Source organism: Ascaphus truei, chromosome 2 (genome assembly GCF_040206685.1).
Source record: "Ascaphus truei isolate aAscTru1 chromosome 2, aAscTru1.hap1, whole genome shotgun sequence".
Lineage (NCBI taxonomy): Eukaryota > Metazoa > Chordata > Amphibia > Anura > Ascaphidae > Ascaphus > Ascaphus truei.
Genome location: NC_134484.1, coordinates 469,286,794 through 469,301,868, shown reverse-complemented (window position 1 = coordinate 469,301,868; position 15,075 = coordinate 469,286,794). Strand labels below are relative to the sequence as shown.

Sequence of the window (15,075 nt, the reverse complement as noted above, 5' to 3'; positions counted from 1 at the left end):
ACCTATCCTATGTATATAACCCCTGCCTACCTATCCTATGTATATTAACCCCTGCCTACCTATCCTATGTATATAAACCCCCGCCTACCTATCCTATGTATATAAACCCCCGCCTACCTATCCATATAACCCCCCGCCTACCTATCCTATGTATATAACCTCCGCCTACCTATCCTATGTATATAAACCCCCGCCTACCTATCCTATGTATATAAACCCCCGCCTACCTATCCTATGTATATAAACCCCCGCCTGCCTATCTTATGTATACTGTATATACCCCAGCCTACCTACCTAATATATATATATATATATAGAAGAAGTGACCTAGGCGCAAACTGCAGGGAGAGGAAGAGAAGAGGGGGGGGAGAAAAATATCATAGGGCAGTATGTCAAAACAATCAGGACTTAGGTGGTAAGATATGCAATTACCGTTTGTCAGCAATTTAAAGCCTTTAATCCACAGTGGGACTCAGGAACTCTGCTACTGATGAACTTCAATTTCGTCTTAGATTTCTTAGACTGCACACGATTATTCAAACACTTTTCACAGCTTCATCATCATTCTGCTGCTGGAAGGTGTCTTGTCACGGAATGGATCTCGCAGGGGGGGAGAGGGGGGCGGGGGGGAGAGGGAAGGAGAGTAATATAGGAGAAAAGGAATATAGTGTAAAACCTTTAATAAAATTCCTATCTAAAAACAACAGTTGGTATCCCACTCACATGTGTTGAATCGGATCAGAGCAGTTGAGAGTTTAAACTGAGTCTCTCACACTCATAACACAGAAACGCGGTCCACTGCACGGCTGGTATGCCAGAGTCCTTCCGCATCACGTGTGTCGGCTCCAACTCTCGCGAGAGTTCGTCTTCCACAGTCCCTCTGTCACGGCTTCTGCTCTGGTGCCGGGGGTTTCTCTGCAGTGGGTCTCTGTCTGCTCCACCAATGCGCATGCCCTACGCGTTTCTCCACTTGGGCTTGAGTAGCCCCTGACGAAGCCCAAGTGGAGAAACGCGTAGGGCATGCGCATTGGTGGAGCAGACAGAGACCCACTGCAGAGAAACCCCCGGCACCAGAGCAGAAGCCGTGACAGAGGGACTGTGGAAGACGAACTCTCGCGAGAGTTGGAGCCGACACACGTGATGCGGAAGGACTCTGGCATACCAGCCGTGCAGTGGACCGGCGTTTCTGTGTTATGAGTGTGAGAGACTCAGTTTAAACTCCCAACTGCTCTGATCCGATTCAACACATGTGAGTGGGATACCAACTGTTGTTTTTAGATAGGAATTTTATTAAAGGTTTTACACTATATTCCTTTTCTCCTATATTACTTTCCTTCCCTCTCCCCCCGCCCCCCCCCTCCCCCCCTGCGAGATCCATTCCGTGACAAGACACCTTCCAGCAGCAGAACGATGATGAAGCTGTGAAAAGTGTTTGACTAATCGTGTGCAGTCTAAGAAATCTAAGACGAAATTGAAGTTCATCAGTAGCAGAGTTCCTGAGTCCCACTGTGGATTAAAGGCTTTAAATTGCTGACAAACGGTAATTGCATATCTTACCACCTAAGTCCTGATTGTTTTGACATACTGCCCTATGATATTTTTCTCCCCCCCACCCTCTTCTCTTCCTCTCCCTGCAATTTGCGCCTAGGTCACTTCTTCTCTGTATACTCTATTGCGGCAGGTGTGGAGCCGTGGACTTGATTGGCAGCAATCTGTAGGGTTAGTGGTTTGAAGGGTTTATCACCTCTCAGTTGATTGATTGGCAAGGTGTATAGTTTATATACTCTACATCTAACTAAGTGTTTGGTGTTTGCGCTGTTGTATCTTGTTCTTCTTCATATATATATATATATATATATATATATATATATATATATATATATATATATATATACTAGCTGAGAGACCCGGCGTTGCCCGGGATGTAAATGCGTAATAGGTAGTATTATTTATAAATCGTGGAACAATAGATGACTATTTGTCTGGAAAGGTTGGATAATAATGTTGAAAAGAAAGATGGAAGAAAATGTAATACGATGTTGTATAAAAATGGTTTATTGTAAACACACCACAGTACAATGTATATTTTGGTGACATAAGTGATGTGAAAATGTGAGGCGTGTGTCCTGCTAGGGTGTGAGCGTGTGTGAGGCGGCGGGTGGGTGTTCAGTACGGGTGGCGCGTGGGTAGTGAGTGCTGGCTGTGGGTCGGGTCCTGCTAGGGTGTGAGGCGGCGGGTGTGTGGCGAGTGCGGGTGACAGCTGGTCAGTGATATTGTTGCGTAGGGGCAGGATGCGGCAGGTGTGTGTCGAGTGTGTGTGGGGTGGGTGAGAGGCGGCGGGTTGTGTGTCGAGTGTGGCAGGTCTGTTTAGTGCGTGCGGCGGCTGTGTGGCGCGGGGATGTGAGCGGTGGGCGGGTGAAAGGCAGAAGTGCGGGTGGGCGAAAGGCAGAGGCGGGAGGGCGGACGAAAGGCGTTGAAGGAGGGGAGGTGAGGTCGAAGGGGTGGTGAGGGGAGGTGAAGGGGGGCGGAGGGGAGGTCGGAGGGGAGGTGAGGATGGGTGGTGAGGGGGGGATGGTGAGGGGAGGTGGAGGGGAGGTGAAGGGGGGGCGGAGGGGAGGTGAAGGGGGGGTGAGGGGAGGTGAAGGAGGGGTGAGGGGAGGTGAAGGGGGAGAGGTGAAGGGGGGGGTGACGGGAAGTGGAGGGGGTTGCCGGGAGGTGAAGGGAGGGGGGGGGTGACAGGAGGTGAAGGGAGGGAGGGGGGTGACAGGAGGCGAAGGGGGGGGTGTGACAGGAGGTGAAGGGAGGAAGGGGAGAGGAAGGGGGAAGAGGGAGGTGGGGGAGGAGGGGAAGGGGGGAGTGGGGTGAAGGGGGGAGGTGGGGGAAAGGGTGAAGGGGGGAGGTGGGGGAAAGGGTGAAGGGGGGAGGGGGGAAAGAGGGGGGAGCGGGGTGGAGGGGGGAAGGGGGTGGAGGGGGGGGTGGGGAAAGGGGGGAGGTGGAGGAGGGTGGAGGGGGGGGATGGGGAAAGAGGGGGGAGCGGGGTGGAGGGGGGAAGGGGGTGGAGGGGGGGGTGGGGAAAGGGGGGAGGTGGAGGAGGGTGGAGGGGGGGGATGGGGGAAAGGGGGGAGGTGGGAGGAGGGTGAAGGGGGAAAGGGGGTGAAGGGGTAAAGGTGGGGGAGAGGGGAAAGAGGGGGGAGCGGGGTGGAGGGGGGAAGGGGGTGGAGGGGGGGGATGGGGAAAGGGGGGAGGTGGAGGAGGGTAAGGGGGGAGGTGGAGGAGGGTAAGGGGGGAGGTGGAGGAGGGTAAGGGGGGAGGTGGAGGAGGGTAAGGGGGGAGGTGAGGAGGGTAAGGGGGGAGGTGAGGAGGGGAAGGGGGGAGGTGGAGGAAGGGAAGGGGGGATGTGGAGGAGGGGGGATGTGGAGGAGGGGAAGGGGGGAGATGGAGGGGAAGGGGGGAGATGGAGGAGGGGGAGGTGGGGGAGGTGGAGGAGGGGAAGGGGGGAGATGGAGGGGAAGGGGGGAGGTGGTGGGAAGAGGGGGGAGGTGGTGGGAAGAGGGGGGAGGTGGTGGGAAGGGGGGAGGAGGGGGGAGGTGGTGGGAAGGGGGGAGGAGGGGGGAGGTGGGAAGGGGGGAGGTGGTGGGAAGGGGGGGGGAGGTGGGAAGGGGGGGAGGTGGTGCGAAGGGGGGGAGGTGGGGAGGTGGTGGGAAGGGGGTGGAAAGGGGGGGGAGGTGGTGGGAGGGGGGGGAGGTGGTGGGAAGAGGGGGGGGGGGAGGTGGTGGGAAGAGGGGGGAGGTGGTGGGAAGGGGGGGAGGTTGTAAGGGGGAGTGAAGGGAAGGTGAAGGGGGGGTGAAGGGGGGTGAAGGTGGGGGTGGGGGTGGGGGTGAAGGTGGAGGGGAGGTGAAGGGGGGGGTGGAGGGGAGGTGAATGGGGGGGTGGAGGGGAGGTGAAGGGGGGGGTGGAGGGGAGGTGAAGGGGGGGGTGGAGGGGAGGTGAAGGGGGGGGGTGGAGGGGTGGTGAAGGGGGGGTGGAGGGGAGGTGAAGGGGGGGGGTGGAGGGGAGGTGAAGGGGGGGGTGGAGGGGAGGTGAAGGGGGGGGGGGTGGAGGGGAGGTGAAGGGGGGGGGGTGGAGGGGTGGAGGGGAGGTGAAGGGGGGGTGGAGGGGAGGTGAAGGGGGGGTGGAGGGGAGGTAAAAGGGGGGGTGGAGGGGAGGTGAAGGGGGGGGGTGGAGGGGAGGTGAAGGGGGGGGGGTGGAGGGGAGGTGAAGGGGGGGGGTGGAGGGGAGGTGAAGGGGGGGGGGTGGAGGGGAGGTGAAGGGGGGGGGGTGGAGGGGAGGTGAAGGGGGGGGGGTGGTGGGGGGGGTGGAGGGGAGGTGAAGGAGGGGGGGTGGAGGGGAGGTGAAGGGGGGGTGAAGGGGAGGGGAGGTGGAGGGGATGTGTAGTGAGGGGTGGGTGAGGGGAGGAGGGGATGTGGAAGGGAGGGGAAGTGTAGTGAGGGGTGGGTGAGGGGAGGTGAAGGCCGCTCACTCACCCGTCCGGCAGCTCCACGTGGATCTGAGCCGGGAGGCAGCGTGTTGTGGCCGCTCCCCAGCTGACTGTAGCGGCGCCGGGGGGGGGGGGGGGTGGAGGGGAAGTGAGTGAGGGGAGGTGATCACTCCGCTCCCCCGCTGACTGTAGCGGCGCCGGGGGGGGGGGGTGGAGGGGAAGTGAGTGAGGGGAGGTGATCACTCCGCTCCCCCGCTGAGTGTAGCGGCGCCGGGGGGGGGGGGCGGAGGGGAAGTGAGTGAGGGGAGGTGATCACTCCGCTCCCCCGCTGAGTGTAGCGGCGCCGGGGGGGGTGGAGGGGAAGTGAGTGAGGGGAGGTGATCACTCCGCTCCCCCGCTGAGTGTAGCGGTGCCGAGGGGGGGGTGGAGGGGAAGTGAGTGAGGGGAGGTGATCACTCCGCTCCCCCGCTGAGTGTAGCGGCGCCGGGGGGGGTGGAGGGGAAGTGAGTGAGGGGAGGTGAAGGGGGGTGAGGGGACGTTGAAGACCGCTCACTCACCCGTCCGGCCGCTCACTCACCCGTCCGCAGCTCCCACGTGGAGGGGGGGGGGGGTGAAAGCGCGGGAAACAGGGAGAGGCGGAGCCTCCGGGACCGGTGGGGAAGAGAGCGGGAGATGTGCTGCTAACACTGTGAGCCCCGCTAATGTATGTAACACCCCCCCGTGTGTGTGTGTGTGTGTGTGTGTGAGACAGTGTGTGTGTGTGAGACAGTGTGTGTGTGTGTGTGTGTGTGTGTGTGTGTGTGTGTGTGTTATTTTTTAGTGGACCTTTGGCCCGTCACTCCGCCTCAGGCCAATGCGAGGTGTGGGGGGCGGGCCAAGGGGGTGGTGTGAGTGTGTGAGGCCAATGAGAGGTGTGCGGGGGCGGGCGGCCCAAGGGACCAATGAGATTGCCGCTAGGGACACCGGACATCCAGGCAGGCAAACATACAGTGCTTTCACTAATATAGTATAAGATATATATATATATATATATATATATATATATATATATATACCCCCGCCTACCTATCCTATGTATATAAACCCCCGCCAACCTATCCTATGTATATAAACCCCAACCTACCTATCCTATGTATACTGTATAAACCCCCACCTACCTATCCTATGTATATAAAACTACTATTGCTTCATGTAACACCTACTAGTTTTCTGTATAATATACAATATACAATGTATAACATTAAATAACCTTTCCGAGTTATTACATTATAGCAAAACTTATGATTATTACAGATTTGCACCATTAGTCATTTGCTTTTCTCCCAGGGAACCCCTCGTAACCTCCCACAGTACTGCACGGTTCAACGTCATGAAGAACTCTTACCTGAATGTAGCCTATTAAACCCATAACGGTCATTGGCTGCATGTGGTCCTATCTGGCACTGCCCGATTGGATGTGTTAGTCTTCCGTACACATCCATGTGAAGCATTCATTCCATTTTAACCAATTATGCTCCACTGTGAGCAAATCATTTTTCTCCTTGTAGCACTGGCTCCTTTCACCCCTTTATCTGAGAGGTTGTTCCTTTTGTGTTTCAGAAGAATACCATGCTCTTGGCACTAAAGAGGTAGAAGAGACTGGTGGGTTTGCTGCAGAGCAGAGATGGCGGGACGATAATGGAGCAGCCCAGGAATTGGAACACCGTATTTATTGCCATTCTGAGGATACAAAGCAATTAGATGCTTTGTGCAAGAACAACGACCAAGACATGCTGGAGAAGATACACCACAGATGTTCTGAATGCAAAGAAGACTTGGTAAGTTGGTCCCTTCTTATTTCACACAAGAGAATCCATCACAGACCACAGGAGCCTATCAAGAGTGAAATTACCAGTCAGGTAATGACTATCAAGAGTGAGATTACCAGTCACGAGATAATGCCAACTCTTCAGCATACAAACCATATCCAAGGGAGAGTCTACCAGTGCAGTGACTGTGAAGAGACTTTCTGCAACCAGTCATTGCTTGTCCTGCACCAGAGAACACACACAGAGCAGAGCCTGTATACATGTATAGAATGTGGGAAGAGCTTTATGGAAAGATCCCAGCTCAATGTGCACAAAAAATCCCACATGGAAGAGAAACCGTTGACGTGGACTGCGGGTGGAGAAATGTACAATCAGTGCTCACTGCTCAATGTGCAATGTGAGAGCCTGAAGAGCGAAACGGAGGGGAATCTGTTGCAGTGCATTCATTGTGACAAAACGTTCTTGCATTGGTATTGCCTAGTGAAGCACGAGAAGCTCCACCCAAAGGGCAACTCGTATACATGCTCTGACTGTGGTAAAACATTCGGCCAGAGGTTCAATTTTGTCATTCACCAAAGGATTCACACGGAGGAGAAGCCCTACAAGTGTACCACATGTAAGAAAGGCTTCCGCTACCCACATGCCCTTTTTATTCACGAGAGAGATGCAAATTGTATAATAAACACTCCCAGAAAATACCCCATGTTGATGGCAAAAGGCTGGCAAGCACTACCCCAAATCAATGCACCTTCCCTCTTTATTACTCGTCCTTCTGTTGTTCAGTCCCCATCTACCCTGCCCTCCTCCATCTCTTATGGATCTCTTTCTCTCTCCTCGTCCCCTCTTGTCATACTTTCACCATCCCCTTCTTTGCCTACCACATTGCCTGCATTAATAATGGGCAACAACTGCATTGAGGACATGGCCAAAGCACAGCCACCGTGCCTGCAAAAGACAACTGGGGAGGGGCAACTGGTTGGGAGTGTCAACCAGCCTCTCGTGGTCCTTAGCACGAATACACACCCAGCCGAGAAGCCATTTAAATGTAGTCAATGCAGCAGATGTTTCAATCACTGGAGTCAGCTGATGGAGCACCAGAAAACTCACCCAGGTGCACAGTACAGATGCACAGAATGTAGAAAGTGCTTCGTTAAAAAGTCAACTCTCGTCCTTCATCAGAGAACTCACACAGTAGAGAAGCCGCACATGTGCGTGACATGTGGGAAAAGATTCAATCAGCGATTCAACCTTGTGGTTCACCAGCGCGTTCACACAATTGAAAAGCTGCAGAAGTGTAATGCGTGTGACACAGCCTTCCGATACAGATCGGACCTGCGCAGACATCAGAGATATGCACGGTGTGGGAGAAGACAAATGGCTGCGAATTGCTCTGTCGCAAGTCCAAAAGTTTTGCTACCACCCTCCCCAAAAACTTCATCTGAGAAGTCCCCATCCATTTCTCATGGACCTCTTACTTTGTCATATCCCCCGGTACTTACTGATTTATCCAGAAGCCAGGGAACACAACCAAAAGCGGGGCCTTTCCAAAGCCTTCGATGTAAGAAAGCTTGCCAACGATGGTCTGGACTAGTTAAGCACCAGAAAATACAGAGAGGAGCACAGCGTACATGTGGGAAGACCTTTATAAGGAGGTCAAAACTAATTCTCCATGAAAGAGCTCACACTGGGCCAAAGCCATTTACATGTGAAGAATGTGGGAAGCAATTCAGTCGGCAATTCAATCTCATCATTCACCAGAGGATTCACACTCGGGAGAGGCCTTACAAATGTGAAAAGTGTGATAAAACCTTCTGCTATCAGTCTGCACTCCTTAATCATGAAATGAAGGCAGCGTGTGTTAGAAAACTGCCCAAAAGATACCGGGGATTGAAAGTAAAAGATTTTCAACCTCCTTCCCAAACAGACACTTTCTCCCACTGTATTACTAATCCGCCTGTTGTCCTTACCCCACCTAGTGTACCCACTTCTGTCTCTCATACACCTAGCCCTGTCATTGTTTCACCACCTCCTCCTCTGCCTGCCATAATCACAAGCAGCACTTGCATTGAAGGACTGACGGTATCTGACTCCAAGTGGCCAAAAGACACAGGGGTCAATAGTTTAGTGGTGGAGCAGTCAGCTGGCAACATGAACGACCAGGCATTTAATGTCTTGAGCGAAGGAACACACACAGGAGACAAGCTATTCAAATGCGACGAATGTAAAACATATTTTTTTCAGTGGACGGAGTATATGGAACACCAGAACAATCACGCAATAGCACAACACATATGCACAGATTGTGGGAAGAGCTTCCGTAAAATGTCCAAACTCCTTATTCATCAGAGAATCCACACAGGAGAGAAGCCGTTTGTCTGTGGTAAATGCGGGAAGCAATTCAGCCAGAGCGGTAACCTTGTAGTCCATGAGAGAATTCACACGGGGGAGAATCCGTTCAAATGCACCGAATGTGACAAAGCCTTCCGATATCGGGCAGCCCTATACAAACACCAGAAATACGGGCTTTGCTTGTGACACTTGTTTACCAACGTGAGTGGAAGTATCTGTTTCCACGGATCCTAATTATTGTAGACATTATGTAAACCTCATCCGCAGGTAAATCAAAGAGCTTGTGTCATAGAGGGCAGGTAAACACGGATTGGGAGGGAGGAGTATGTCTCATACTTTCTGCAACCGAGACGTTCTGAGGAGTTGGTCACAGTGGCTGAGGGAAATAGAACTGTGAAATGTCATTGCCCAACTATAATTCTACTCCTACACTTTCTTTGATGTGTCTCTGTGTTATGCTAGAAGTATCCTAATGAATGGACTCTGTATCTTGTCACTCCGCGGATGAGGGAAATAAATAAAAAAGCTGTATTGATAAATATCAATAGTGCTTCTTCTTCTTATTATTTCCCACCAACTGGAAAATGGCATAGTGAAGGCAAAACAACTTCCAAACCCCTCCCAGACACACAACAGCTTAGATCTTTCCTTTGTAATGAGCCATCTGTTGCCTGCCACCCCCCCCCCCCCCCCCATCCCTTACATCCTTTTGTACAAATTTTTTCACTTCCCAATCATCGGTATCCCTCCTGTTTAACATTGATGTAAATCCTTCTAAAGTAGGGGTGGCCAACTCCAGTTTAAGAGCCACTGACCAGGTATTAAGGATATCCCTGCTTCAGCAACAGTGCCTTAATCAGTGGCTCAGTCAGAATGACCTGTGCTGAAGCAGGGGTATCTGTGAACCCAAACCTGTTGGTGGCCCTTGAGGACGGAGTTTGAGCACCACTGCTTTGAATTTCTGCTTTTTCTCTCGAGGTCCTGATTGTCCCAAAGTGAATATGGTGTTGGCACTTGCTATCCACCACATTGTTATTCTTTTCTATGTTCTAGAATGATTTTTGTACATTTTTAAGATTTTTATTTTTTTGTAATCCTTCCCTCTTTTTTATTTTATTTTTTATGCCCCAGACTAATCGAGTTGAAAGAAAATCCCCTTTCTTGTTACCATTACAAATGGCCTTTGCTGCTATACTAGCAATGCCACTCTCCCTTTTTAACATCTGTAGTTGAATTCTGGAGATTTCCAGTGTGGGGAAAAATTGGATACAAGGGAGGTTAAAATGGCCGCTGCCATTCACACTCATTATGAACGGGGTTCTCAACTCCAGTCCTCCAGACCCACCCAACAGGTCAGATTTTAAGGATATCCCAGCTTCAGCACGGGTGGCTTCGTCTTCAATTGAGCTACTCGTGCTGAAGCAAGGAGCCACTGATTGAGCCACCTGTGCTGAAGCAGGAAAATTCTGAAAGTTCGAGCAATATGCTATGTGTGTTTTTTTTTTTTTAAATAAATCAGTTGTGTACCATGTGTAGCGCACTTTCCCCACCCCCTGGGAGTTATGGCGGCTACCGTGTATGTGGTGCGTTACCTGTGGCTCATAGCAGGCCCGAGCCTCCGCTGCTGGGAGCCTGGGGTGTGCTTGAGTCGTGACTTGGTAGCGCCTCCACCTGTACGGGATCCTACTATGTGGGATAACCATGTTACAGGAGCGCATGCAATAATACGCACGCTGCTAAGAGTAACAGTCTCACTGTCTGCAATAGAACAATCACAATGCACAAACCCACCAACTAGGCCACGCCCGGCCGTACCCTCCAGTACCTTCCCACTCGCCGTGTCCACACCTGGATAGATAGTCCCCCAAAGTCCCGAGGGGCCCATGGGCACCCAACCACCCAGGTGTCCACAAGTAGCAATTCCCACCCAAGTGTGTGAGACGGCGCTGCCCCACTGGCGTGTGTGCAGTTGGTGCACTTGTTGTAGCCGCCGCGTGCTTCGGCACCCGGTAAAGCATACTGTAGATGAAGGCCATATGGTCCCGCGCCATTAGCGATGAGTCCACCTCCGCGTTGGGTGGTGTCCGGCAGGAGTGTCCAACCTTTACAGTCTCAATCTCGCTCTCTTCTCTCTCTCTCTCTCTCTCTCTCTTCTCTCTCCTCTCTCTCTCCTTTCTCTTCTCTCTCCTCTCTCTCTCTCCTTTCTCTTCTCTCTCCTCTCTCTCTCCTCTCTCCTTTCTCTTCTCTCTCCTCTCTCTCTCCTTTCTCTTCTCTCTCCCCTCTCTCTCTCTCTCCTTTCTCTTCTCTCTCCCCTCTCTCTCTCTCTCCTTTCTCTTCTCTCTCTCCTTTCTCTTCTCTCTCCCCTCTCTCTCTCTCTCCTTTCTCTTCTCTCTCCCCTCTCTCTCTCTCTCCTTTCTCTTCTCTCTCCTCTCTCCCTCTCCTTTCTCTTCTCTCTCCTTTCTCTTCTCTCTCCTCTTTCTCTCTCCTTTCTCTTCTTTCTCTTCTCTCTCTCCTTTCTATTCTCTCTCCCCTCTCTCTCTCTCCTTTCTCTTCTCTCTCCTCTCTCTCTCCTTACTCTTCTCTCTCCTCTCTCTCTCCTTTCTCTTCTCTCTCCTCTCTCTCTCCTTACTCTTCTCTCTCCTCTCTCTCTCCTTTCTCTTCTCTCTCCTTTCTCTTCTCTCTCTCCTCTCTCTCTCCTTTCTCTTCTCTCTCCTTTCTCTTCTCTCTCTCCTCTCTCTCTCCTTTCTCTTCTCTCTCCTCTCTCTCTCTTCTCTCAACCTGGTTCTATAGTGTCTCTGTCCCTAACTGATGGGCCAGTCCCTGTCGCAACAACAAGCTGAGGGGAGTTGGGGCCTAACAGGGGGGTCTCTGACCTAGTACAGGGGCCACTGACGTCCTGCACATGCTCACTCTACTCCTCTGCTGTCCCAGCTCCGACTGGCGAGCTCCTCAGCGTGCGAAAAGTAACTATCCTCGTCCAGGGGAAATCTTGCTGCGCAATTGGCTGCTTGCCTGTCCCTGACTCGTAGCCCTAGTGCCTTCTGGGGCCTGCAGTCCCCGCAGGGCCTTGCGCCTCTAATGTCCGCCCTAAGAGGTCCTCTGCGCGATCTCCCTGCGCATGCGCGCGCACTTCAACATGGCAGCGCCCTGCAAAGGGAGCCACTGGGAACTTCCGGCGATACAGTCACCTGCCTCAAACTTCCCGCAATGCCGGCATGTTCCCCCGCTGTAGCGGAGGTAAGCGGGGAACCAGGGGACCCTGGCTATATATGAGAAAAACTTATAGCATTTCAAAAAAACAAAAAAACTATTTTAAAGATATTTTTAATTTATTCTAATGTAACAGGCATTTTTGTTCCTATAGCAACCATATATGAAGTCACATCCCCTTCCCCTTCTGAAACAGCATCACCTTTTTGAGCCCTGCCCTCTAGCAGTGAACCAATTGAATCTATCGCCTGCCTGGTCACATGATCTTCCTCACATAATTTCGTCTGTCAGCACAGCAGAAGATTACCCAAGATGCAGTTAGTGAACCCTGGGCCGAATTCCAGCGATCGATTACAGGAGAACGGGTCGATAAGCAACTTAGCTAATCACTTGTCAGTGTGCAGATTGTATTGATGCACATATTGAACGACAGCTGGAACTGCAGCTTTAATATACAGTCTCACACACATCTACAGAGATCGTAGAGAAGAGCTGAATCGATGTTACTTCTTATCTTCGATTGTAAGCTCTTCGGGGCAGGGTCTGCTTTAGCATTCTGTTGTAATTTACCTGTGGCACTTACAGTATTCCCAATGTTTAATGCACATTTTTTACCTCCTATTGTAATGTTGTAACGCGCTGTATGTAACCTGTGAGTGTGACTGCGCCCTGTGAGTGTGACTCTGCGTCCTTTAACCTGTGAGTGTGACTCTGCGTCCTTTAACCTGTGAGTGTGACTGTGCCCTGTAACCTGTGAGTGTGACTGTGCCCTGTAACCTGTGAGTGTGATTGTGCCCTGTAACCTGTGTGTGACTGTGCCCTGTAACCTGTGAGTGTGATTGCGCCCTGTAAACAGTGAGTGTGATTGCGCCTGTAAACAGTGAGTGTGATTGCGCCCTGTAAACAGTGAGTGTGACTGCGCCCTGTAAACAGTGAGTGTGACTGCGCCCTGTAAACAGTGAGTGTGACTGCGCCCCGTCAGTGTGACTGTGTCCTGTAGTGGCAAAGAGAGATACCCAGGCGCTTCCCAAACTGGGATGTATAGGGGGAATCACTCGTTCTTTTCAGAACATCACAACCTTATAAATCCTACAAGGTTCCCATCTGCTTCTCGGTCTCTTCTTGTGACTCAAACCCCAAAAAGGATCTATCCAGGATCCTTAGAAATACAGAAACAGAAGAAAAAAAAGGGGAGCACAGGTTGAGGTATACAAAATAGTAACAAATTATTCAGCTCGGGAATGTAAGTTCCCGGGCCAATAAACGTAGGGACAGTGGAGTGTGTAATAACATAAACACTTACACGGCCTTGTGTAAATGCTGTCACATCAAGGTTTCTTTTCTTTACTTTCTTCTGGATTCACCTGGCGCGAAGTTTCTTGTCTTCGGATCTTGATGATGATCTCTTCAGATGTCTGGCAAACGTCAAATGCGAAGTTCCCCTCCAAATAAATGGACGACACAAAATGTTTAGGGACAATACAGATAAAAAAGATCAATGATTGATTTCAAATGGTAAAGGGAATATATCAAAAGCAGAAAGAATGCTGCAGACACACGGGCAGATGTGAGTGCGATCTTGAGGGAGGTATCTCTATCCTCTGCATAAGAATAGTGTCAATATAAGGGACACTCCTGTTAAAATAAAGGAAATAAGGGTTGGTGAATAAAGAGATAAAATTGATAAAATTACAATACTCACACGGCCACGTGTGAGCTCACACGTGGAATGGTATCTTTTCTTTCAATCCCCAAGGTGAAGCAAAGCTTTTCCTCCGTGTGCTTGTAAAAAGTCACAAAGTCATTTGTAAACGGAGTTCAGACAACGTATTTACTTTATTAAAAAAACATAAAAACAACAGTAAAAAAGCCCTTAGGTCTAACACCAAAGGGGCTGAAAATAAAATCGCCAACCAGTCCTTAGGAGATGGTTTGCAGGGCGCGTGGTGCGCAGCTAACTCAACCCGCGTCCGGGTAAGGTGCTTGGCTGTAACTGGTACTGCCCTGTAACCTGTGAGTGTGACTGCCCTGTAACCTGTGAGTGTGACTGCCCTGTAACCTGTGAGTGTGACTGTACCCTGTAACCTGAGTGTGACTGTGCCCTGTAACCTGTGAGTGTGACTGTGCCCTGTAACCTGAGTGTGACTGTAACCTGTGAGTGTGACTGTGCCCTGTAATCTGTGAGTGTGACTGTGCCCTGTAACCTGTGAGTGTGACTGTGCCCTGTAACCTGTGAGTGTGACTGTGCCCTGTAACCTGAGTGTGACTGTGCCCTGTAACCTGCGAGTGTGACTGCCCTGTAACCTGTGAGTGTGACTGTGCCCTGTAACCTGAGTGTGACTGTGCCCTGTAACCTGAGTGTGACTGTGCCCTGTAACCTGTGAGTGTGGCTGTGCCCTGTAACCTGTGAGTGTGACTGTGCCCTGTAACCTGCGAGTGTGGCTGCGCCATGTGAGTGTGGCTACGCCCTGTGAGTGTGACTGCCCTGTAACCTGCGAGTGTGACTGCCCTGTAACCTGTGAGTGTGAACGGCGCCCAGTGAGTGTGACTGCCCTGTAACCTGTGAGTGTGACTGTGCCCTGTAACCTGCAAGTGTGGCTGCCCTGTAACCTGTGAGTGTGACTGCCCTGTAACCTGCAAGTGTGACTGCCCTGTAACCTGTGAGTGTGACTGCCTTGTAACCTGTGAGTGTGACTGTGCCCTGTAACCTGTGAGTGTGACTGTGCCCTGTAACCTTTGAGTGTGACTGCCCTGTAACCTGTGAGTGTGACTGCCCTGTAACCTGTGAGTGTGAACGGCGCCCAGTGAGTGTGACTGCGCCCTGTGCAGCTTAACTTCTTAAGTACCAGTGTTTGCATTGTTACGCGTTGCTCATTGTTGCCAGGGGGAAAATACATGTAAGTGTAGCACCCTGCTATATTCCTATAGTCTAGCATTGCAAGTCCTGGTGCTAGAGTTAAACCCATAGCACATGGCCCTGCATGTGAGTTAATGCCCCTTAGAGTTATATTGTTTCAGTTCACATGCCAGGGTGAGGGCTCGCTACAGTAGGGTCTGCCCAGTTACTTGGACAGAGAAGCCAGCCCCTCCCCTGGTATAAAAGGGGGAATCCATGCAAATTAAGGGAGTGCTCTTTGTCACGAGAGCTTGCGACAGGCTGTAATTGTACACCAAAAACTATATATATAAATATATATATGTAACGGGTGTTCCCTCTGGCCTGACCCACCC

The 15,075-nt window shown here is 51.6% G+C and overlaps 1 protein-coding gene across 1 annotated transcript in view; it reads left to right on the top strand.

Moving 5' to 3' along the window:
- Positions 1–9,159, top strand: part of LOC142487983 (uncharacterized) — a 22,517-nt gene extending 13,358 nt beyond the window's left edge. Inside the window, exon 4 of the mRNA XM_075588233.1 lies at positions 6,077–9,159. Within this exon, the coding sequence (XP_075444348.1) occupies positions 6,077–8,820 (2,744 nt within the window). The 3' untranslated portion in view covers positions 8,821–9,159. The remainder of the gene's footprint in view (positions 1–6,076) is intronic.
- The last annotated feature ends 5,916 nt before the right edge of the window (positions 9,160–15,075 follow it).